Genomic DNA, 23,898 nt, shown 5'->3' on the forward strand with positions numbered 1-23,898 from the left:
AGGCTCTCTGGGGACCCTGATTTTAAGGGGGAGGCTCTCTGGGGACCTTGATGTAGGGGAGGCTCTCTGGGAACCCTGATGCAAGTGAGGGGGAGAGCTCTCTGGGGACCCTGATTTTAAGGGGGAGGTTCTCTGGGGACCTTGATTTATGGGGGTAGCTCTCTAAGGACCCTAATGTAAGGGGGGCTCTCTGGGAACCCTGATGTAAGTGGCGGGGGGCTCTCTGGGGACCCTGATGTAAGGGGGAGGCTCTCTGGGGACCCTGATTTAAGGGGGCAGCTCTCTGGGGACCCTGGTGTAAGTGGGGGTGGGGGGCTCTCTGGGGACCCTGGTGGAAGTGGGAAGCTCTCTGGGGACCCGGATTTTAAGGAGGGGGCTCTCTGGGGACCCTGATTTTAAGGAGGAGGCTCTCTGGGGATCCTGATTTAAGGGAGAGGCTCTCTGGGGACCCTGATTTAAGAGGGCAGCTCTCTGGGGACCCTGATGGAAGTGGGAAGCTCTCTGGGGACCCTGATTTTAAGGGGAAGGCTCTCTGGGGACCCTAATGTAAGCTCTCTGGGGACCCTAATGATCCTGGTGGAAGTAGGAAGCTCTCTGGGGACCCTGATTTTAAGGGGGAGGCTCTCTGGGGACCTTGATGTAGGGGAGGCTCTCTGGGAACCCTGATGTAAGTGGGGGGGAGGGCTCTCTGGGGACCCTGATTTTAAGGGGGAGGCTCTCTGGGGACCCTGATTTTAAGGGGGAGGCTCTCTGGGGACCCTGATTTTAAGGGGGAGGCTCTCTGGGAACCCTGATGTAAGTGGGGGGGAGGGATCTCTGGGGACCCTGATTTCAAGGGGGAGGCTCTCTGGGGACCTTGATTTTAAGGGGGAGGTTCTCTGGAGACCCTGATTTACGGGGGTAGCTCTCTAAGGACCCTAATATAAGGGGGACCCTAATATAAAGGGGCTCACTGGGGACCCTGATGGAAGTGGGGGGCTCTCTGGGGACCCTGATTTTAAGGGGAGGCTCTCTGGGACCCTAATGTAAGGGGGCTCTCTGGGAACCCTGATGTAAGTGGCGGGGGGCTCTCTGGGGACCCTGATGTAAGGGGGAGGCTCTCTTGGGACCCTGATTTTAAGGGGGAGGCTCTCTGGGGACCCTGATTTAAGGGGGAGGCTCTCTGGGGACCCTGGTGTAAGTGGGGGTGGGGGGCTCTCTGGGGACCCTGGTGGAAGTGGGAAGCTCTCTGGGGACCCGGATTTTAAGGGGGAGGCTCTCTGGGGACCCTGATTTTAAGGAGGAGGCTCTCTGGGGATCCTGATTTAAGGGAGAGGCTCTCTGGGGATCCTGATTTAAGGGAGAGGCTCTCTGGGGACCCTGATTTAAGAGGGCAGCTCTCTGGGGACCCTGATGGAAGTGGGAAGCTCTCTGGGGACCCTGATTTTAAGGGGAAGGCTCTCTGGGGACCCTAATGTAAGCTCTCTGGGGACCCTAATGACCCTGGTGGAAGTAGGAAGCTCTCTGGGGACCCGGATTTTAAGGGGGAGGCTCTCTGGGGACCCTGATTTTAAGGGGGAGGCTCTCTGGGGACCTTGATGTAGGGGAGGCTCTCTGGGAACCCTGATGCAAGTGAGGGGGAGAGCTCTCTGGGGACCCTGATTTTAAGGGGGAGGTTCTCTGGGGACCTTGATTTATGGGGGTAGCTCTCTAAGGACCCTAATATAAGGGGGACCCTAATATAAGGGGGGCTCCCTGGGGACCCTGATGGAAGTGGGGGGCTCTCTGGGGACCCTGGTTTTAAGTGGGAAGCTCTCTGGGGACCCTGATTTTAAGGGGTAGGCTCTCTGGGGACCCTAATGTAAGCTCTCTGGGGACCCTAATATATGGGGGCTCTCTGGGGACCTTAATGTAAGGGGAGGCTCTCTGGGGACCCTGATTTAAGGGGGCAGCTCTCCGGAACCCTGATGTAAGTGGAGGGAGGGCTCTCTGGGGACCCTGGTGGAAGTGGGAAGCTCTCTGGGGACCCTAATTTCAAGGGGGAGGCTCTATGGGGACCCTTATTTAAGGGGGCAGCTCTCTGGGGACCCTAATGTAAGGGGGCTCTCTGGGGACCCTGACTTTAAGGGGGAAGCTCTCTGGGGACCCTAATGTAAGCTCTCTGGGGACCCTAATGTAAGGGGCGCTCTCTGGGGACCCTGATGTAAGGAGAGGCTCTCTGGGGACCCTGATTTAAGGGGGGCTCTCTGGGGACCCTGATGGAAGTGGGAATCTCTCTGGGGACCCTTATTTAAGGGGGCAGCTCTCTGGGGACCCTAATGTAAGGGGGCTCTCTGGGGACCCTGACTTTAAGGGGGAAGCTCTCTGGGGACCCTAATGTAAGCTCTCTGGGGACCCTAATGTAAGGGGCGCTCTCTGGGGACCCTGATGTAAGGAGAGGCTCTCTGGGGACCCTGATTTAAGGGGGGCTCTCTGGGGACCCTGATGGAAGTGGGAATCTCTCTGGGGACCCTGATTTAAGGGGGCAGCTCTCTGGGGACCCTAATGTAAGGAGGCTCTCTGGGAACCCTGATGTAAGTGGGGGAGGTGCTCTCTGGGACCCTGATGGAAGTGGGAAGCTCTCTGGGGACCCTGATTTTAAGAGGGAGGCTCTCTGGGGACCCTGATTTAAGGGGGAAGCTCCCTGGGACCCTAATGTAAGGGGGGCTCTCTGGGAACCCTGATGTAAGTGGTGGGGGGCTCTCTGGGGACCCTGATGTAAGGAGAGGCTCTCTGGGGACCCTGATGTAAGGAGAGGCTCTCTGGGGACCCTGATTTAAGGGGGGCTCTCTGGGGACCCTAATGTAAGGGGGGGCTCTCTGGGGACCCTGATTTTAAGGGAGCAGCTCTCTGGGGATGACTTTCGTATGACTTTCTTTACTACGCTGCTATGGGCTCTAGTCCCAGATCTTTTGTAGACCCAGCAACGCCCCTGCTTTGGGTGATTTCCACTAAACTATCCTGTTGCATCTCTGGCACAGAAAAGGAAGGTAATCCCCCCCCCCCCCCGCGGCACAGATAGTAAAAAAAGAACTGGCAGCAGTTTTAACCCTACCCTACTCAATCCAAAACAAAATATGATTTTGGCTATAAATACACCTTCATGACATTGTTATAGGAACAACTGAAGACATCCTTACAGTTCTCGAGGTTCAGAAGCACAACGATCCAGAAGTAGAAATGAGACATTTCGTTTCTTGCTGTGGAATGGGTTAGTCGATCGTCGTCAGTGGATGTGCCAGAGAGGCTGGTCTATGGCACACTCTCTCTATATATATAACAGGTTAGGGGCGGGGAATATAAAAGTGGTGGTTTATATTAAGTTTCGTTTTGAGTGATGATGGAAATGAAATTAAACTTTGTAACTTAGGGCAGGGCAAATAAAAGAGGTGATTTGTATTTAGTTTAGTTTTGGGTGATGGTCGATATGAAAACGAAACTCTGTAACTTTAGTAAAAGTGAATCAGCTTTATTGCATACAAAACAATTTTATCCTATGACCCTGAATTAAGGGGGCAGCTCTCCGGAACCCTGATGTAAGTGGGGGGAGGGCTCTCTGGGGACCCTGGCGGAAGTGGGAAGCTCTCTGGGGACCCTAATTTCAAGGGGAAGGCTCTCTGGGGACCCTTATTTAAGGGGGCAGCTCTCTGGGGACCCTAATGTAAGCTCTCTGGGGACCCTAATGTAAGGGGGCTCTCTGGGGACCCTGACTTTAAGGGGGAAGCTCTCTGGGGACCCTAATGTAAGCTCTCTGGGGACCCTAATGTAAGGGGCGCTCTCTGGGGACCCTGATGAAAGGAGAGGCTCTCTGGGGACCCTGATTTAAGGGGGGCTCTCTGGGGACCCTGATGGAAGTGGGAATCTCTCTGGGGACCCTGATTTAAGGGGGAGGCTATCTGGGGACCCTGATTTAAGGGGGCAGCTCCCTGGGGACCCTAATGTAAGGGGGCAGCTCCCTGGGGACCCTAATGTAAGGGGGCTCTCTGGGGACCCTGGTGGAAGTGGGAAGTTCTCTGGGGACCCTGGTTTTAAGTGGGAAGCTCTCTGGGGACCCTGATTTTAAGGGGTAGGCTCTCTGGGGACCCTAATGTAAGCTCTCTGGGGACCCTAATATATGGGGGATCTCTGGGGACCTTAATGTAAGGGGAGGCTCTCTGGGGACCCTGATTTAAGGGGGCAGCTCTCCGGAACCCTGATGTAAGTGGGGGGAGGGCTCTCTGGGGACCCTGGTGGAAGTGGGAAGCTCTCTGGGGACCCTAATTTCAAGGGGGAGGCTCTATGGGGACCCTTATTTAAGGGGACAGCTCTCTGGGGACCCTAATGTAAGGGGGCTCTCTGGGGACCCTGACTTTAAGGGGGAAGCTCTCTGGGGACCCTAATGTAAGCTCTCTGGGGACCCTAATGTAAGGGGCGCTCTCTGGGGACCCTGATGTAAGGAGAGGCTCTTTGGGGACCCTGATTTAAGGGGGGCTCTCTGGGGACCCTGATGGAAGTGGGAATCTCTCTGGGGACCCTGATTTAAGGGGGCAGCTCTCTGGGGACCCTAATGTAAGGGGGCTCTCTGGGAACCCTGATGTAAGTGGGGGAGGTGCTCTCTGGGACCCTGATGGAAGTGGGAATCTCTCTGGGGACCCTGATTTAAGGGGGCAGCTCTCTGGGGACCCTAATGTAAGGGGGCTCTCTGGGAACCCTGATGTAAGTGGGGGAGGTGCTCTCTGGGACCCTGATGGAAGTGGGGAGCTCTCTGGGGACCCTGATTTAAGGGGGAAGCTCCCTGGGACCCTAATGTAAGGGGGGCTCTCTGAGAACCCTGATGTAAGTGGTGGGGGGCTCTCTGGGGACCCTGATGTAAGGGGGAGACTCTCTGGGGACCCTGATTTAAGGGGGCAGCTCTCTGGGAACCCTGATGTAAGTGACGGGGGGCTCTCTGGGGACCCTAATGTAAGGGGGAGGCTCTCTGGGGACCCTGATTTTAAGGGGGAGGCTCTCTGGGGACCCTGATTTTAAGGAGGAGGCTCTCTGGGGACCCTGATTTTAAGGGGGAGGCTCTCTGGGGACCCTGATTTAAGGGGGCAGCTCCCTGGGGACCCTGATTTAAGGGGGAAGCTCCCTGGGGACCCTAATGTAAGGGGGATCTCTGGGGATCCTGGTGGAAGTGGGAAGCTCTCTGGGGACCCTGATTTTAAGTGGGAAGCTCTCTGGGGACCCTGATTTTAAGGGGGAGGCTCTCTGGGGACCCTAATGTAAGCTCTCTGGGGACCCTAATGTAAGGGGGCTCTCTGGGGATCCTGGTTTAAGGGGGCAGCTCTCTGGAAACCCTGATGTAAGTTTGGGGGGCTCTCTGGGGACCCTGATGTAAGTGGGAAGCTCTCTGGGGACCCTGATTTCAAGGGGAGGCTCTCTGGCGACCCTGATTTTAAGGGGGAGGTTCTCTGGGGACCCTGATTTAAGGGGGCAGCTCTCTAAGGACCCTAATATAAGGGGGGCTCACTGGGGACCCTGATGGAAGTGGGGGGCTCTCTGGGGACCCTGATTTTAAGGGGAGGCTCTCTGGGGACCCTAATGTAAGAGGGGCTCTCTGGGGACCCTAATGTAAGGGGGGGCTCTCTGGGGACCCTGATTTTAAGGGAGCAGCTCTCTGGGGATGACTTTCGTATGACTTTCTTTACTACGCTGCTATGGACCCAGCAACGCCCCTGCTTTGGGTGATTTCCACTAAACTATCCTGTTGAACCTCTGGCACAGAAAAGGAAGGTAATCCCCCCCCCCCCCCCCCCCGGTGGCGCTCAGATAATAAAAAAGAACTGGCAGCAGTTTTAACCCTACCCTACTCAATCCAAAACAAATTCTGATTTTGGCTATAAATACACCTTCATGACATTGTTATAGGAACAACTGAAGACATCCTTACAGTTCTCGAGGTTCAGAAGCACAACGATCCAGAAGTAGAAATTAGACATTTCGTTCCTTGCTGTGGAATGGGTTAGTCGATCGTCGTCAGTGGATGTGCCAGAGAGGCTGGTCTATGGCACACTCTCTTTATATATATAACAGGTTAGGGGAGGGCAAAAGAAAAGTGGTGGTTTATATTAAGTTTCGTTTTGAGTGATGATGGAAATGAAATTAAACTTTGTAACTTTGGGCAGGGCAAATAAAAGAGGTGATTTGTATTTAGTTTCGTTTTGGGTGATGGTCGATATGAAAACGAAACTCTGTAACTTTAGTAAAAGTGAATCGGCTTTATTGCATACAAAACAATTTTATCCTATGACCCTGATTTAAGGGGGCAGCTCTCCGGAACCCTGATGTAAGTGGGGGGGGGGCTCTCTGGGGACCCTGGTGGAAGTGGGAAGCTCTCTGGGGACCCTAATTTCAAGGGGAAGGCTCTCTGGGGACCCTTATTTAAGGGGGCAGCTCTCTGGGGACCCTAATGTAAGCTCTCTGGGGACCCTAATGTAAGGGGCGCTCTCTGGGGACCCTGATGAAAGGAGAGGCTCTCTGGGGACCCTGATTTAAGGGGGGCTCTCTGGGAACCCTGATGTAAGTGGGGGGCTCTCTGGGGACCCTGATGGAAGTGGGAATCTCTCTGGGGACCCTGATTTAAGGGGGAGGCTATCTGGGGACCGTGATTTAAGGGGGCAGCTCCCTGGGGACTCTAATGTAAGGGGGCAGCTCCCTGGAGACCCTAATGTAAAGGGGCTCTCTGGGGACCCTGGTGGAAGTGGGAAGCTCTCTGGGGACCCTGGTTTTAAGTGGGAAGCTCTCTGGGGACCCTGATTTTAAGGGGTAGGCTCTCCGGAACCCTGATGTAAGTGGGGGGAGGGCTCTCTGGGGACCCTGGTGGAAGTGGGAAGCTCTCTGGGGACCCTAATTTCAAGGGGGAGGCTCTATGGGGACCCTTATTTAAGGGGGCAGCTCTCTGGGGACCCTAATGTAAGGGGGCTCTCTGGGGACCCTGACTTTAAGGAGGAAGCTCTCTGGCGACCCTAATGTAAGCTCTCTGGGGACCCTAATGTAAGGGGCGCTCTCTGGGGACCCCGATGTAAGGAGAGGCTCTCTGGGGACCCTGATTTAAGGGGGCTCTCTGGGGACCCTGATGGAAGTGGGAATCTCTCTGGGGACCCTGACTTTAAGGAGGAAGCTCTCTGGCGACCCTAATGTAAGCTCTCTGGGGACCCTAATGTAAGGGGGCTCTCTGGGAACCCTGATGTAAGTGGGGGAGGTGCTCTCTGGGACCCTGATGGAAGTGGGAAGCTCTCTGGGGACCCAGATTTTAAGAGGGAGGCTCTCTGGGGACCTTGATTTAAAGGGGCAGCTCCCTGGGACCCTAATGTAAGGGGGGCTCTCTGGGAACCCGGATGTAAGTGGTGGGGGGCTCTCTGGGGACCCTGATTTAAGGGGGCAGCTCTCTGGGAACCCTGATGTAAGTGACGGGGGGCTCTCTGGGGACCCTGATTTAAGGGGGAAGCTCTCTAAGGACCCTAATATAAGGGGGACCCTAATATAAGGGGGGCTCTCTGGGGACCCTGATGTAAGGGAGGCTCTCTGGGGACCCTGATTTTAAGGGGGAGGCTCTCTGGGAACCCTCATTTAACCACTTGAGATCCGCGCTATAGCCAAATGACGGCTACAGCGCGGATCTCCTTTTCCGGGACTACGTCTATTGACGTAGTCCCGAATACGAGCGGCCTGCGCGCCCCCTGAGGGGTGCGCGCGGCGCGCTCTGTGATCGGCGAGTCCATGAGACTCGCCTGATCACTGATCCGTGCAAGGGGTCGATCCCGACCCCTTATCACGTGATCAGCTGTCAGCCAATGACAGCTGATCAGGTGACATAACGGAGTCGGTAATCGGCTAGTATTCCTCCTCGCGCTGATAGCGCGAGGAGAAAAAAAAGAAGCCGATCACCGGCGGCCGTGATCGGGACATCAGTCCCGATCACGGCCAGCAATGCAAGCAACCACCTGCCCCCTGCAGTGCCACCTTAATAAAAAGTAAGTGCCCCCGGTCAGTGCCACCCAGCAGTGCCCATAGTGCCACCCAGCAGTGCCCACAGTGCCACCCAGCAGTGCCACCCACAGTGCCACCCACAGTGCCCACAATCTGCCTCAAAGGTGCTGCACCCCAGTGCCGCCCATCAGTGCCCAGCAGTGCCGCCCATCAGTGCCCAGCAGTGCCACCTATCAGAGCCACCTATCAGTGCCACCTATCAGTGCCCATCAGTCCCATCTATCAGTGGTACCTATCAGTGCCCATCCGTGCCACCCATCCGTGCCACCCATCCGTGCCATCTTATCTGTGCCCATCTTTGCCCATCAGTGCCGCCTTATCTGTGCCCATCGGTGCCGTCTTATCAGTGCCTATTAGTGCTGCCTTAACTATGCCTATCAGTGCCCACCAGTGCAGCCTATCAGTGCCCACCAGTGCAGCCTATCAGTGCCCACCAATGCAGCCTATCAGTGCCCACCAGTGCAGCCTATCAGTGCCGCCTCATCAGCGCACTTCGATGAAGGAGAAAAATGACCCGTTTGCAAAATTTTATAACAAACTATTAAAACATGATTTATTTATTTATTTTTTTTGTATCTTTTTTTGTTTGTTTAGCAAAAAATAAAACTCCGAGCTGTAACTAAATACCACCAAAAGAAAGCTCTATTTGTGGAAAAAAAATGATAAAAATTTCATTTGGGTACAGTGTTGTATGCCCGCGCAATTGTCATTCAAAGTGCATCAGCGCTGAAAGCTGAAAATTGGTCTGGGACTGAGGGGGGTTTAAGTGCCCAGTAAGCAAGTGGTTAAGGGAGCAGCTCTCTGGTGATGACTTTTGTAGACCCAGCAACGCCCCTGCTTTGGGTGATTTCCACTAACTATCCTGTTGCATCTCTGGCACAGAAAAGGAAGGAAATCCCCCCCCCCCCCCCGGCGCTCAGATAGTAAAAAAGAACTGGCAGCAGTTTTAACCCTACCCTACTCAATCCCAAACAAATTCTGATTTTGGCTATAAATACACCTTCATGACATTGTTATAGGAACAACTGAAGACATCCTTACAGTTCTCGAGGTTCAGAAGCACAACGATCCAGAAGTAGAAATGAGACATTTCGTTTCTTGCTGTGGAATGGGTTAGTCGATCGTCGTCAGTGGATGTGCCAGAGAGGCTGCTCTATGGCACACTCTCTCTATATATATAACAGGTTAGGGGAGGGCAAAAGAAAAGTGGTGGTTTATATTAAGTTTCGTTTTGAGTGATGATTGATGTGAAATTAAAATTTGTAACTTTGGGCAGGGCAAATAAAAGAGGTGATTTGTATTTAGTTTCGTTTTGGGTGATGGTCGATATGAAAACGAAACTCTGTAACTTTAGTAAAAGTGAATCAGCTTTATTGCATACAAAACAATTTTATCCTATGACCCTGATTTAAGGGGGCAGCTCTCCGGAACCCTGATGTAAGTGGGGGGAGGGCTCTCTGGGGACCCTGGTGGAAGTGGGAAGCTCTCTGGGGACCCTAATTTCAAGGGGGAGGCTCTATGGGGACCCTTATTTAAGGGGGCAGCTCTCTGGGGTCCCTAATGTAAGGGGGCTCTCTGGGGACCCTGACTTTAAGGGGGAAGCTCTCTGGGGACCCTAATGTAAGCTCTCTGGGGACCCTAATGTAAGGGGCGCTCTCTGGGGACCCTGATGTAAGGAGAGGCTCTCTGGGGACCCTGATTTAAGGGGGGCTCTCTGGGGACCCTGATGGAAGTGGGAATCTCTCTGGGGACCCTGATTTAAGGGGGCAGCTCTCTGGGGACCCTAATGTAAGGGGGCTCTCTGGGAACCCTGATGTAAGTGGGGGAGGTGCTCTCTGGGACCCTGATGGAAGTGGGAAGCTCTCTGGGGACCCTGATTTTAAGAGGGAGGCTCTCTAGGGACCCTGATTTTAAGAGGGAGGCTCTCTGGGGACCCTGATTTAAGGGGGAAGCTCCCTGGGACCCTAATGTAAGGGGGGCTCTCTGGGAACCCTGATGTAAGTGGTGGGGGGCTCTCTGGGGACCCTGATGTAAGGGGGAGGCTCTCCGGGGACCCTGATATAAGGGGGCAGCTCTCTGGGAACCCTGTTGTAAGTGACGGGGGGCTCTCTGGGGACCCTGATGTAAGGGGGAGGCTCTCTGGGGACCCTGATTTTAAGGGGGAGGCTCTCTGGGGACCCTGATTTTAAGGGGGAGGCTCTCTGGGGACCCTGATTTTAAGGGGAGGCTCTCTGGGGACCCTGATTTAAGGGGGCTCTCTGGGGATCCTGGTGGAAGTGGGAAGCTCTCTGGGGACCCTGATTTTAAGGGAGAGGCTCTCTGGGGACCCTGATTTAAGGGGGATGCTCTCTAAGGACCCTAATATAAGGGGGACCCCAATATAAGGGGGGCTCCCTGGGGACCCTGGTTTAAGGGGGCAGCTCCCTGGAAACCCTGATGTAAGTTTGGGGGGCTCTCTGGGGACCCTGGTGGAAGTGGAAAGCTCTTTGGGGACCCTGATTTCAAGGGGGAGGCTCTCTGGGGACCCTGATTTTAAGGGGGGGCTCTCTGGGGACCTTGATTTTAAGGGAGCAGCTCTCTGTTGATGACTTTCGTATGACTTTCTTTACTACGCTGCTATGGGCTCTAGCCCCAGATCTTTTGTACACCCAGCAACGGCCCTGCTTTGGGTGATTTCCACTAAACTATCCTGTTGCATCTCTGGCACAGAAAAGGAAGGAAATCCCCCCCCCCCCCGTGGCGCACAGATAATAAAAAAGAACTGGCAGTAGTTTTAACCCTACCCCTACCCTACTCAATCCAAAACAAATTCTGATTTTGGCTACACATACACCTTCATGACATTGTTATAGGAACAACTGAAGACATCCTTACAGTTCTTGAGGTTCAGAAGCACAACGATCCAGAAGTAGAAATGAGACATTTCGTTTCTTGCTGTGGAATGGGTTAGTCGATCGTCGTCAGTGGATGTGCCAGAGAGACTGGTCTATGGCACACTCTCTCTATATATATAACAGGTTAGGGGAGGGCAAAAGAAAAGTGGTGGTTTATATTAAGTTTCGTTTTGGGTGATGGTCGATATGAAAACGAAACTCTGTAACTTTAGTAAAAGTGAATCAGCTTTATTGCATACAAAACAATTTTATCCTATGAATTTATGTAGAATTTGTTATTTCTGAATTTACAAAGAATTAAAAAAAAATGCAATTGTGTCTTTATATCTGCCTGGAGATATCATTTTCCTTGAATATTTCTATGAATATAGATATACAGGAGTGCGGTGGTGGAGGAAATCAGCATAAATAACAATATAATACATTTGTTCAAGAAGTAAAATGCCCCTCATACTTATTATTTAAGGTACTTACATAGCGCCATCTATTTATGCAGCACTTTCCATATACATTGTACATTCACATCGGTCCCTGCCCTCAAGGAGCTTACAATCTACGGTCCCCAACTCACATTCATATACTAGGGCCAATTTAGACAGAAGCCAACAGGCATGTACTGGCCATTGGGACTACTGGGAGTTTCCTGGTGGGCCGATGGCTCAGCGGGCCGGTTTCAGTGACAGCGGACCGCCGCCTCCCTCCGATCCTCTGTCCTCCCCCCCCAGCGCTCACCTCCTCTCCATGGCTAGTTATGCAGCGTGTCTGAATACAGATATGCTGCTCAGGAGTCGGCACTGAGAAGCTCATCATACGACCCGGAAGGAGGGCGGCCTTACAAACCACTTTGACCTACAGGTAAACCTAGATTAAGGCTTACCTGTAGGTCCAAGAAATATCTCCTAAACCTACACGGTTTAGGAGATATTTACAAAAAGACAGGTGCCGCTGTTTATGGCGCATGCGCACTGAGCACGACGTGGATAGTGGCCATATGCCACTCATGGCGGCTCCGTGCGCATGCGCGGGAGTGACGTCATTGCAGCTCCGGTGAATCACAGCGCCGGAGCAGCGAGACCCGGAAGTCACTCCGGGATACATGGCAGCGGTGAAGATGAAGAAGGAGGAGGACCGCTTCAGGGGGCTTCGTTCTCAGATAAGTTATTCATAATGAGCTACCCTGTTTCCCCAAAAATAAGACCTAGCGTGATTGTCGGTGATGGCTGCAATATAAGCCCTACCCCCCCAAATGAGCCCTACCCTGAAAATAAGACCTACAAGGGCTGGGGCTTATTTGGGGGGTAGGGCTTATATTGCAGCCATCACCGACAATCACGCTAGGTCTAATTTTTGGGGAAACAGGGTAGCTCATTATGAATAACTTATCTGAGAACGAAGCCCCCGAAGTGGTCCTCCTCCTTCTTCATCTTCACCGCTGTCATGTATCCCGGAGTGACTTCCGGGTCTCACTGCTCCGGCGCTGTGATTCGCCGGAGCCCCGATGACGTCACTCCCGCGTGTGCGCATGGGAGCCGCCACAAGCAGCATATCAGCGTTATCTGTGGCGTGCTCAGTCTACGGCGCAGCGGTACCTGTCTTTTTGTAAATATCTCCTAAACCGTCTAGGTTTGGGAGATGTTTCTTGGACCTACAGGTAAGCCTTAATCTAGGCTTACCTGTAGGTCAAAGTGGTTTGTAAGGGTTTACAACCATTTTAAGGCCCTGAATCTCAGGCTTAGCGCACATTTTTCATGTGGATAGTGTAGGGACAGGTCGCCTCTCTGACAGGGACTGTGATTAGCTGCAGGGAGAAGTTCCAGGTGAGTAGGGAAAGGATAGGGACACACCATCCTTCTGGAGACCTCCCCATTTGGGCTCAAACCAGGTTCCATTCCGCCCCTGAAGACAGACGCTGTCGGCACATCTGAGTAGTGATGGACGAACTTCCGACAGGACGTTTCGCGAACGCAGACGCGGCCGATAGTTCCCAAACCGTAACGTTCGCGGCGGGCCCCATTGACTTCAATGGGAGGCGAACTTCGCAAACCTACAGGTCAAATTTGCAGCCACAAAATAATTACTAGCTGTGCAAACATAGTCCCACCACATGGCCAATGACATAACACATGTATGAGGTGAATTTGGGATCGACAACTACAAGCATTCTTTTTTTATATGTGAAATTGTTGTGACAATTCAGGACTGTGGAGCGCATGAAGGCAATGGAGGAGAGGGAAGGTCAGGGTAGGCAACCACCAGCACCGTGATATAAAGCACTCACACCAGCACCGTGATATACGGCACTGACACCTGCACCGTAAGCAGCCCCAGGAGGAAGTCAGCATAGCACAGGGATGGTGGGAGCCCCTCATAATGAGCATAGCACAGGGATGGTGGGAGCCCCTTATAATATGCACAGCAGAGGTACAGCCACAGGAGGAAGTCAGCACAGCACAGGGATGGTGGGAGCCCCTCATAATAAGCAGCCCCAGTAGACCCAGTTGGGGTAAAAGGGCCGGGGGTACGATTTGGTAGCATTTTGGACCCTTTTTAGGATAAAAGGGCTGGGGTGCAATTTTGTAGGATTTTGGACACTTTTTAGGATAAAAGGGCCGGGGGTGCGATTTTGGTCATTTTAGACATTTTTTGGGGTAAAAGGGCCCGGGGGTGCAATTTTGTGTCATTTTAGACCCATTTTGGGGTAATAGTGCCGGGGGTGCAATTTTGGTCATTTTGGACCCTTTTTGGAGTAAAAGGGCCGGGGGTGCGATTTTGTAGCATTTTGCACCCATTTTGAGATGCAAGGGCCGGGGGTGCGATTTAGGTCATTTTGGACCCATTTCAGGATAAAAGTGACGGGGTGCAATTCTGGACCCATTTTGGGGTAAAAGGGCCGGAGGTGCAATTTTGGTCATTTTGGACCCATTTCAGCATAAAAGGGCCGGGGGTGCGATTTTGCGTCATTTTAGACCCATTTTGGGATAAAAGGACCTGGGGTGCAATTTCGGTCATTTTGCACCCCTTTTGGAGTAAAAGGGCCAGGGGTGCAATTTTGGTCATTTTGGACCCCTTTTGGGGTAAAAGGGCCAGGGGTGCGATTTTTTGTCATTTTGGACCAATTTTGGGATAAAAGGGCTGGGAGTTGCGATTTTGTAGCATTTTAGACCCTTTCTAGGATAAAAGAGCCGGGGGTGCGATTTTGTAGAATTTTAGACCCATTTTGGAGTAATAGGGCCGGGGGAGCAATTTTGGAAATTTTTGACCCATTTTGGGATAAAAGGGCCGGGGGTGCAATTTTGGTCATTTTAGAAGTTTTTTGGGGTAAAAGGGCTGGGGGGTGCGATTTTGTAGCATTTTGGACCCTTTTTAGGATAAAAGGGCTGGGGTGCAATTTTGTAGGATTTTGGACACTTTTTAGGATAAAAGGGCCGGTATGCGATTTTGTGTCATTTTGGACCCTTTTTGGGGTAAAGGGCCGGGGTAGAAATTTTGGTCATTTTGGACCCATTTTGGGGTAAAAGAGCTGGGGGTGCAATTTTGGTCATTTTGGACCCATTTCAGCATAAAAGGGCCGGGGGTGCGATTTTGTGTAATTTTAGACCCATTTTGGGATAAAAGGGCCGGGAATGCAATTTTGGAAATTTTGGATCCATTTTGGGGTAAAAGGGCCGGGGTGCAATTTTGGTCATTTTGGATCATTTTTAGGGTAAAAGGGCCGGGGGAGCAATTTTGTAGCATTTTGGACCCTTTTTAGGATAAAATGGCCGGGGTGCAATTTTGGTAATTTTAAACGCTTTTTGCGGTAAAAGGGCCGGGGGTGCGATTTTGTGTCATTTTAGACCCTTTTTCGGGAAAAAGGGCCCGGGGGTGCGATTTTGTAGCATTTTGGACCATTTTTAAGATAAAAGGGCCGAGGTGCAATTTTGGTCATTTTAGACCCTTTTCGGGATAAACGGGCCGGGGGTACGATTTTTGTCATTTTGGGATAAAAGGGCCGGGGTGCGATTTTGTGTCATTTTGGACCCATTTTGGGATAAAAGGTCCGGGGGTGCAATTTTGGGCATTTTTAGACCCTTTTCGGGGTAAAAGGGCTGGGGGTGCAATTTTTTGTCATTTTGGAGCCTTTTCAGGGTAAAAGGGCTGGGGGTGTAATTTTGGTCATTTTGGACCCATTTCAGCATAAAAGGGCCGGGGGTGCGATTTTGTGTCATTTTGCACCCATTTTGGGATACAAGGGCCGGGGTGCAATTTTGGTCATTTTGGACCCTTTTTGGGGTAAAAGAGCCGGGGGTGCAATTTTGGTCATTTTGCACCCATTTTGGGATAAAAGGGCCGGGGGTGCAATTTTGGTAATTTTGGACCCATTTCAGCATAAAAGGGCTGGGGGTGCGATTTTGTGTAATTTTAGACCCATTTTGAGATAAAAGGACCTGGGGTGCAATTTTGGTCATTTTAGACCCTTTTCGGGATAAAAGGGCCAGGGGTGCGATTTTGTGTCATTTTGGACCCATTTCGGAGTAAAAGGCCCGGGGGTGCGATTTTGTGTCATTTTGGACTCATTTTGGGATAAAGGGCTGGGGGTGCAATTTGTCATTTTGGTCCCATTTTGGGATAAAAAGAACGGGGGGGGCAATTTCGGTCATTTTGGACCAATTTTGAGATAAAAGGGGCTGGGGTGCGATTTTGTAGCATTTTAGACCCTTTCTAGGATAAAAGGGCCGGGGGTGCGATTTTGTGTCATTTTGCACCCATTTTGGGATAAAAGGGCCGGGGGTGCAATTTTGGACCCATTTCAGCATAAAAGGGCTGGGGGGTGCGATTTTGTGTAATTTTAGACCCATTTTGGGATAAAAGGACCTGGGGTGCAATTTCGGTCATTTTGGACCAATTTTGGGATAAAAGGGCCGGGGTTCGATTTTGTGTCATTTTGGACCCATTTCGGAGTAAAAGGCCCGGGGGTACGATTTTGTGTCATTTTAGACCCATTTTGGGATAAAAGGACCTGGGGTGCAATTTCGGTCATTTTGGACCAATTTTGGGATAAAAGGGCCGGGGTTCGATTTTGTGTCATTTTGGACCCATTTCGGAGTAAAAGGCCCGGGGGTACGATTTTGTGTCATTTTAGACCCATTTTGGGATAAAAGGACCTGGGGTGCAATTTCGGTCATTTTGGACCAATTTTGGGATAAAAGGGCCAGGGGTGCGATTTTGTGTCATTTTAGACCCATTTTGGGGTAATAGGGCAGGGGGTGCAATTTTGGTAATTTTTGACGCATTTTGGGATAAAAGGGCTGGGGGTGCAATTTTGGTAATTTTGGACCCATTTTGGGATAAAAGGGCTGGGGGTGCAATTTTGGTAATTTTAGACCCATTTTGGGATAAAAGGGCTGGGGGTGCAATTTTGGTAATTTTAGACCCTTTTCGGGGTAAAGGGGCTGGGGTGCAATTTTTTGTCATTTTGGAGCCTTTTGGGGATAAAAGGGCCGGGGGTGCAATTTTGTGTCATTTTGGACCCTTTTTGGGATAAAAGGGCCGGGGTGCAATTTTGTGTAATTTTGGACCCTTTTTGGGATAAAAGGAACGGGGGTGCAATTTCTGTCATTTTGGACCATTTTTGGGATAAAAGGGCTGGGGTGCGATTTTGTAGCATTTTAGACCCATTTTGGGATAAAAGGGCCGGGGGTGCAATTTTGGTAATTTTGGACCCTTTTCGGGGTAAAAGGGCTGGGGGTGCAATTTTGGTCAATTTAGACCCATTTTGGGATAAAAGGGCCGGGGGTGCAATTTTGGTCATTTTGGACCCTTTCTGGGATAAAAGGGCCGGGGTGCAATTTGTCATTTTGGACCCATTTTTGGATAAAGGGTTGGGGGTGCAATTTTGGTCATTTTGAACCCCTTTTTGGATAAAAGATCCGGGGGTGCAATTTTGGTAATTTTGAACCCATTATTGGATAAAAGGGTTGGGGGTGCAATTTTGGTCATTTTGAACCCCTTTTTGGGATAAAAGGGCCAGGGGTGCAATCTTGGTCTTTTTTTAGCCCATTTTGGGATGAAAGGTCCGTGGATGCAATTTTGGTCACTTTGGACCCATTTTTGGATAAAAGGGCCGGGGGTGCAATTTTATGGCATTTTGGACCCTTTTTTAGGATAAAAGGGCCGGGGTGCAATTTTGGTCATTTTGGACCCATTTCCAGATAAAAGGGCCGGAAGTGCAATTTTGGTCATTTTAGACTCTTTTTGGGGTAAAAGGGCCGGGGGTGTGATTGTGTCATTTTGGATTCATTTTGGGATAAAAGGGCCGGGGGTGCAATTTTGGTCATTTTGGACCCATTTTGGTATTAAAGGGCCGGGGGTGCAATTTTGGTCATTTTGGACCCATTTTGGTATTAAAGGGCCGGGGGAGCAATTTTGGTCATTTTGGACACATTTTGGGGTAAAAGGGCCAGGGGTGCGATTTTGAAGCATTTTGGACCCTTTTTAGGATATAAGGGATGGGGGTGCAATTTTGCACCTTTTTAGGGTAAAAGGGCCGGGGGTGTGATTTTGTAGCATTTTGGATCATTTTTAGGATTTAATGGCCGGGAGTGCAATTTTGGTAATTTTAGACCCATTTTGGGATAAAAGGGCCAGGGCTGCGATTTTGTGTCATTTTGGACCCATTTTGTGATCAAATGGCCGGGGGTGCGATTTTGTGTCATTTTGGACCCATTTCGGGGTAAAAGGGCCGGAGGTTCAATTTTGGTTATTTTGGACCCATTTCAGGAGAAAAGGGCCGGGGGTGAAATTGGTCATTTTTAACCCATTTTGGGGTAAAAGGCCCGAGGGTGCCATTCTGGTCATTTAGGACCTATTTTGGGGTAAAAAGGGCCAGGGTGCAATTTGTGTCATTTTGGACCTATTTCGGAGTAAAAGGGCAGAGGCAGACATTTTGGACCCTTTTTAGGGAAAGCGGGCAGGGGGTGCAATTTGTCATTTTGGACCCATTTCATGGTCTCTGGACACAAAAGAGGGCAAGCAGGCTCTATCGGCTCGTGCCTGTCTTCCTCTCCTTGTTGGCCCTCCAGACATGGTAATGGCCTGATGGGGAAAACCAGCAATTGGGTAGTGTATACTGTGCTGGAGGCACACAACACCCACTAACTCCTGCAGACGGCTCAATTAAAGAGCAGCAAGATAGGTAGATACAGGTGTATACTGCACTCAGGTCACAGACAACACCCAGAAACTCCTGTGCAGATGGCTGAAAGCTCTATTACAGAAGAGCAAGAACGCTAAAATCGGTGGATAACGGACGTTAATACTGAGTTGAAGATATAGAAAACACCCACTAACTCCTGCAGACGCCAACACTACACAAGGCCGCCATGCTGGCGGCCTTATATAGTGTGGGGCAGGTACTACACAGCCTGAAATACGATTGGCCACAGGCATCCTGCCTGTGGCCAATCATGGCTCTCCTCGCTGCGGGCGCTGTGATTGGCCAAGCATGCAGGGTCACAGTGCATTGTGGGCCGTGAGTGCCACACGAATTTGGCGTGAAAGGCCCACAGAGTTCTGGCTTCGCCGAACACCAAGCTCATCCCTATTGGAGAGTAATGTGGCAGAAATCGGACACTGTTGCCGTCTCACACTGGTGGGTTTGGAGACTGATGTGGCAGCTCTGGTATTGTATTGCTATGGTGGTGATCAGACAATGGTTGGCAGCACTGGCATCGGAGTAGACAGCAATCACATCATTTCAAGGTCAATCAGTGGCCCAGTACAATGGATCAGTAATCTGTCCCCAGCGGTGATCTCACTGCACATCAACACCAGAAACAGGCTGCACAGGTGAGTCCTTTTAGAATGATGCCCGTCCTACACGGGCACATGAGGTAGTCAATGAACATTCATGAATTTGTATGTCATCTGGTTGTACATTGATCCTATGAGGTTTATTAGGATTTGTTACCTGCCTGTATGATCCTTAACCAGTCTTGCTAATTGACATAAAAACACATTGACTTTAAGGGATCCACCATCACCAGGCCATATGAGAATACTTGGCCTATGTATTGTATGTTAGGTTATCCTGCAGGGTAGTTGATATAAAATTTAAGGTCACGCAAATGTGAATTTTAACCAAACTGGAATAAAATGATGTTTTAATATGTGCATGCTCTCATTCTGTACCAGTCAAGTCTAATGAAAGTGTAAAAGGAAAAAACGATGTTAAAGTTGTACATTTTAAAAAGTTAAGCAAAGGTGGTTCCTTCCCCCTCAATTGTCTTTATAGGATTTAATTACCATGTAATCTAAGTACAAGCACACTACCCATCTAGTTAAAACATAGTAAAGAATGGACGACATTTCTCATGTTTAATAATCATGTCAACATTTATTCTTTAGCCATGTACAATTGTTTTTATTTCACATTGCAATCAGAAGACGCTGGCCCTTTAAGCAAATCAGAAAGGCTACTGCCCAATAGTGATTGGGAACCTTTGCATTTCAGATGTTTTGGAACTACATTTCCCATAATGCTCAACTACACACAAGCATCATGGGCAATGTAGTCACATCTGGGGTGCCAAGGTTCACCGTCACTGGCCCAATACCACCACAGAAAATAAAATAAAAAGCAAGTTAAAGAAGAAGAAATCAGATTAAGTGATAAAATGAGGTCTCTGGGATGATTGAAGTTCACCTCGGCCTTGCTTGCAAACGAACACTCCAAGTATAGTAGCAAAAGTTGTAGACAACAGCTAAAAAACAAAAAGGAGGAAAGGTATAGTGTTAGAGACAAAAGATTTGAAAGTACATTTCCAGCCACATTTGCATTACACCTACTTTTAAATTCGTTAAATGTTGCCATTAATATAGCATAGCTTAGGAAGGTCAACCAGTAATATTTAAAAGCCACCCAACTTTCTTAATTCCTACATGCTCTCCCCACTTTGGTACAGTGTATATTCAGACCCCTCCTAAACATAACAGTTCCTGGACATCTCCATCAACTTATCAAGGATAGGCAAAGTGTAAAAAAGGTTCATTATACCAGATGCTGATGGAAATTGAATAGTGCCAATGTTGGCTTAGCCCTTCTATAGTCTGTATGCAATCCGTTTCCAGCCATAGGGTTTCCATAAATGACCTGCAGAAAGCCAGTATTGACCATTTATAAAGATTCTGAATGGAAGAGAGCATATGGACCAGACACTTGCCAAAAACCCCCAACCCTCTGCCCCCCCCAGGCATGTACTGGCCATAGGGACTATAGGGAGTTTCCCGGTGGGCCAATGGCTCAGTGGGCCGGTTTCAGTGACAGTCAGTGGCATCCCTGGGGGGGGGGATTTTTGGGGCTATAGCCCCGAATCCGTGGCCCATAGCCCCGAGTCAGTCCAGGAGTCCCCAACCACAGGGTCCTGGCCCACTACCTGCCCTCTTTCTGGTGACCCTGATATTAGGAGGGGCTCTCTGTGGACCCGTATGTAAGGGGGGGCTCTGTGGGGACCCAGATGTAAGGGGTTGGCTCTTTAGGGACCCTGATGTTAGGCGGATGATCTCTGGGGACTCTGATGTAAGAGGGGCTCTCTGGAGACCCTGATGTAAGGGGAAGGCTATATGGGGACCCTGATGTAAGTGGGGGGCTCTCTGGGAACCCAGATGTAAGGAGGGGCTCTCTGGGGACCCTGATGTAAGGGGGGCTGTCTAGGGGCTTTTTTGCGCAATTGCGTACAGTTTATATACTTTTTTTTGCGTGTTTGCAAAATTTAAGTGGGCCGGTCTGGATGAAGTCCAGGGCCAAATTTTTGTTCCAGTCCAGCCCTGCCCCCCCCCCCCCCCCCATGCTTTTGTTAAGCTTATGCGCATTGTCTAAAAGGACAGATCAAAAGATAAACCCTTCATTTACCATTGTACCCTTTACAAAGATTTCCTGGAAATATTATGTATGGATGTTTACCAATCTCCCACACCAGTCTTGCCAGAACCTAGCAGTGTTGCTCAGCCAGCCATCTGAATGAAATGGAGGTACCGTTAAAAACACAAAAGGATAAAAGGCCTCTAAAACAAGTAAACAAACTCCACTGCAAGGCCCGGCTCACATGCATGTGACAGACATTGTAAAACCACAATATGCATTCCTGGCTGGGCTCTTGAAGAACCAGCAGTGAATCAACCAATATTTTTAAAATTCCTTTAACTGCTCCAGTGTCTCAGATTAAATAAATAAATAGCTGCGCTAATGAGACCAAAGCCTGCAACCAACAGAACATTTGCATTCTTCACTGCATCAGGGTGGGCATAAAATGACCAGCAAAGGTGAATCACTGGCATTGTATACAACCACCACTAGAATGAGCTTCAGGGATCTACAAGAAAATACTCCACATGAGAACAAAGTGCGCAGAGAAAGTGCGCAGAGAAAGTGCGCAGAGAAAGTGCGCAGAGAAAGTGCGCAGAGAACAAAAGTGCGTAGAGAACAAAAGTGCGCAGAGAACAAAAGTGCGCAGAGAACAAAAGTGCGCAATCTGTTTAACTGCCTTTGTGGCGCTTCACAGCAAGACCAACCATTTCAACCTATTTGTTAAATGGGAATGGCACATGTTAGAACACTTATGCCCTTAAGGGAAAAGGTCTAACACAATACCAAAAAGTCTGACCCAAGAATAAGAGTATTGATGTTGGCTTGGTCCAAAGTGTTCCTTGACTCTAGTATGGTGCCCTCACACTTTAACCAAAAAACACCATGGAGCATTCCAATCAACACTCTGTATTCCCAGGAAGAAAGAATGTGCAGTCAAAGAATTCCCCCAGTCGCATCATGAGCTATGATTGAGTCCCTAGACCAACTTCCAAGCCGCACTGCAGCAGAGGGCAAGAAGACTGAATCAGCCCTAGAACTGACCTTCATGAAGAGCTGGGCACTCGCCCTCAATCAAGCAAGGACTGAGACTGGCCCAGTCTCCAAGCCCTCTGCTACAGAGAAGCCCATCGACCAGCCCAGTTTCCCAATCATAGCTCACAATAGGAAAGGCAAGACAGTCTCAGAACAGCAGACCCTTTTACTTGCAGAGAGCAGGGGCTCTCTGGAGACTTTCCCAAGAGGTTTTAGAGTAAAATAAATGCTCAGCCATCTATCCCCGTATATGGCAGAAAGAAGCTTCTAGAAACCGATAACCTGCAAGGTAAGCACAAAAGGTGGATTAAAGAGGCCAACAGAGTCTGAAGGAGCAGTGTTGCAGTGCCCTGCCCTGCTCCAACAAAGCTCAACCCACAACCTAGGAGCAAATTTCTACCCAGGGACTTCCAACTGAACAAGTACTTTGCTCTTAGACCCCAACATCTAAGGGTTATGATTAAAAGCTCATAACCCTGCTGAAACCTAGCAAACCAAGCTAGACTAGTATCCTAAATTCATTTGTGGGTCCACAGTGTGGCTAACCCAAGCCAAGAGTTCGAATAAAAGCTCAGAACTCTGGTGAAACCTAGCAAACCAAGCTAGGCTAGTATCCTGAATTCATTTGTGGGTCCACAGTGTGGCTAACCCAAGCCAAGAGTTCGAATAAAAGCTCAGAACTCTGGTAAAACCTAGCAAACCAAGGTAGACTCGTATCCTAAATTCATTTGTGGGTCCACAGTGTGGCTAACCCAAGCCAAGAGTTCGAATAAAAGCTCAGAACTCTGGTGAAACCTAGCAAACCAAGCTAGACTACTATCCTAAATTCATTTGTGGGTCCACAGTGTGGCTAACCCAAGCCAAGAGTTCGAATAAAAGCTCAGAACTCTGGTAAAACCTAGCAAACCAAGGTAGACTCGTATCCTAAATTCATTTGTGGGTCCACAGTGTGGCTAACCCAAGCCAAGAGTTCGAACAAAAGCTCAGAACTCTGGTGAAACCTAGCAAACCAAGGTAGGCCTTCATCCTTAATGAGTTTTGGTACCCACCATCCACAAATGCTGCAGGACAATAGAAGGGATTCCATCATGCTTGAAGTGTTCAGCCGTCAACTTGAAGTGGTCAAGGCTTCCAATAGAAACCAAGTTGTTAATGTCAACATGTCTACAAAAGATAGAAGTTTGAGGTTAAGGTTAAATATAAAAAGGTTAATAAAGTTTATAAAAACTAATGAAAGGGGCTCACTGACTACCCAAATTGACCTGCTGTTCTGCTCAACACCTGGCTTCATGTGTTTCAGGTCACCCTCAAGTGGGCAGATCATGAAAGTCTAGAAGTCTCTGCATACTTGTTATGAGTATTAGTATGACAGCCAAGCAACTGAAATTTTCAGGAGAAAACCACAATAGAAGCCTCTATGGCTTCCTATGCCTAGTCCCAAAAACACACAAATAAAACCACCCTAGATAATTCCATTCTGGGAGCATAGTGAAGATGTTTTGCTTCACTTTGCTATGGCTTACTGAACAGTACAGGAACTAATGGACTTGTTACCTGGCTAATGTGGCTTTAAAATGTTAATCAAAAAGAAAGCATTCTGCAATTGTCAGAATCTTCTATTTCTCAGGTCACACTCAAAGTGTTGAGGCCAAAGCAACAGAGAGACAGAACAAACCCACAGACTTGAGCAATGGCAGCCTCCATACTTCATGATTAAGGGAACCCCAGGCGTCAGGTAGAAATAAAAAACCCACCCCCACTGAATCCTGGTGCTTGAGCTGCCACAAAAATGCTCAACACCACACATACCCCAGGCTCCATTTGATGATCTGTGGGCCCGAGACTGGCATAGATGCCCATCTGCTGTCCCCTTCTTGCTGCTGACTCATAAGTGACATCACTCTTCCAGGCCCCACTGACAATTTACCGAGCCGTCAAGGCCAGGAAAGAATGTAATGCAGTGCGATGTGCATTGCTTTACATTCAGTGGAGCACAGGACAACATGCAAGGTCTCAGACCCTGGGTGTCTCATTTAAAGAGAAACTTAAAACATAGGCGATTGTTCCGCCTATGTGATTGGCTTTTGTAAAAAAAAAAAT

General features: G+C 49.7%; 1 protein-coding gene and 1 long non-coding RNA gene across 9 annotated transcripts in view; both read right to left on the reverse strand.

Moving 5' to 3' along the window:
* The window catches only part of LOC143942751 (SLAM family member 9-like), a 91,334-nt gene extending 80,256 nt beyond the window's left edge, over positions 1-11,078 (reverse strand). For 2 of the 8 annotated variants that reach the window (XR_013264831.1, XR_013264829.1), the window contains exon 1: positions 10,903-11,057. Coding sequence is in view for 2 of the 8 variants with exons in the window: in XM_077464138.1 (XP_077320264.1) it covers positions 10,903-10,951 (49 nt within the window). In the remaining 6 variants the exon portion in view is untranslated. Of the gene's footprint in view, positions 1-3,158; positions 3,327-5,929; positions 6,086-10,902 lie in introns of those variants that run through there. The other 6 variants (XR_013264832.1, XR_013264830.1, XR_013264834.1 and 3 more) reach the window with 5 other exon arrangements.
* An 8,198-nt stretch (positions 11,079-19,276) lies between these two features.
* Positions 19,277-23,261, reverse strand: LOC143942745 (uncharacterized). The gene is made up of 3 exons (XR_013264827.1): positions 22,848-23,261; positions 20,863-20,915; positions 19,277-19,663 (listed from the first exon to the last, which is right to left on the reverse strand). It is a non-coding gene; the product is annotated as an uncharacterized LOC143942745 (long non-coding RNA).
* Positions 23,262-23,898: the final 637 nt, after the last annotated feature.

This window comes from Lithobates pipiens, unplaced genomic scaffold, assembly GCF_037356315.1.
Source record: "Lithobates pipiens isolate NorthernLeopardFrog02 unplaced genomic scaffold, aLitPip1_a1.2 Scaffold_30, whole genome shotgun sequence".
Lineage (NCBI taxonomy): Eukaryota > Metazoa > Chordata > Amphibia > Anura > Ranidae > Lithobates > Lithobates pipiens.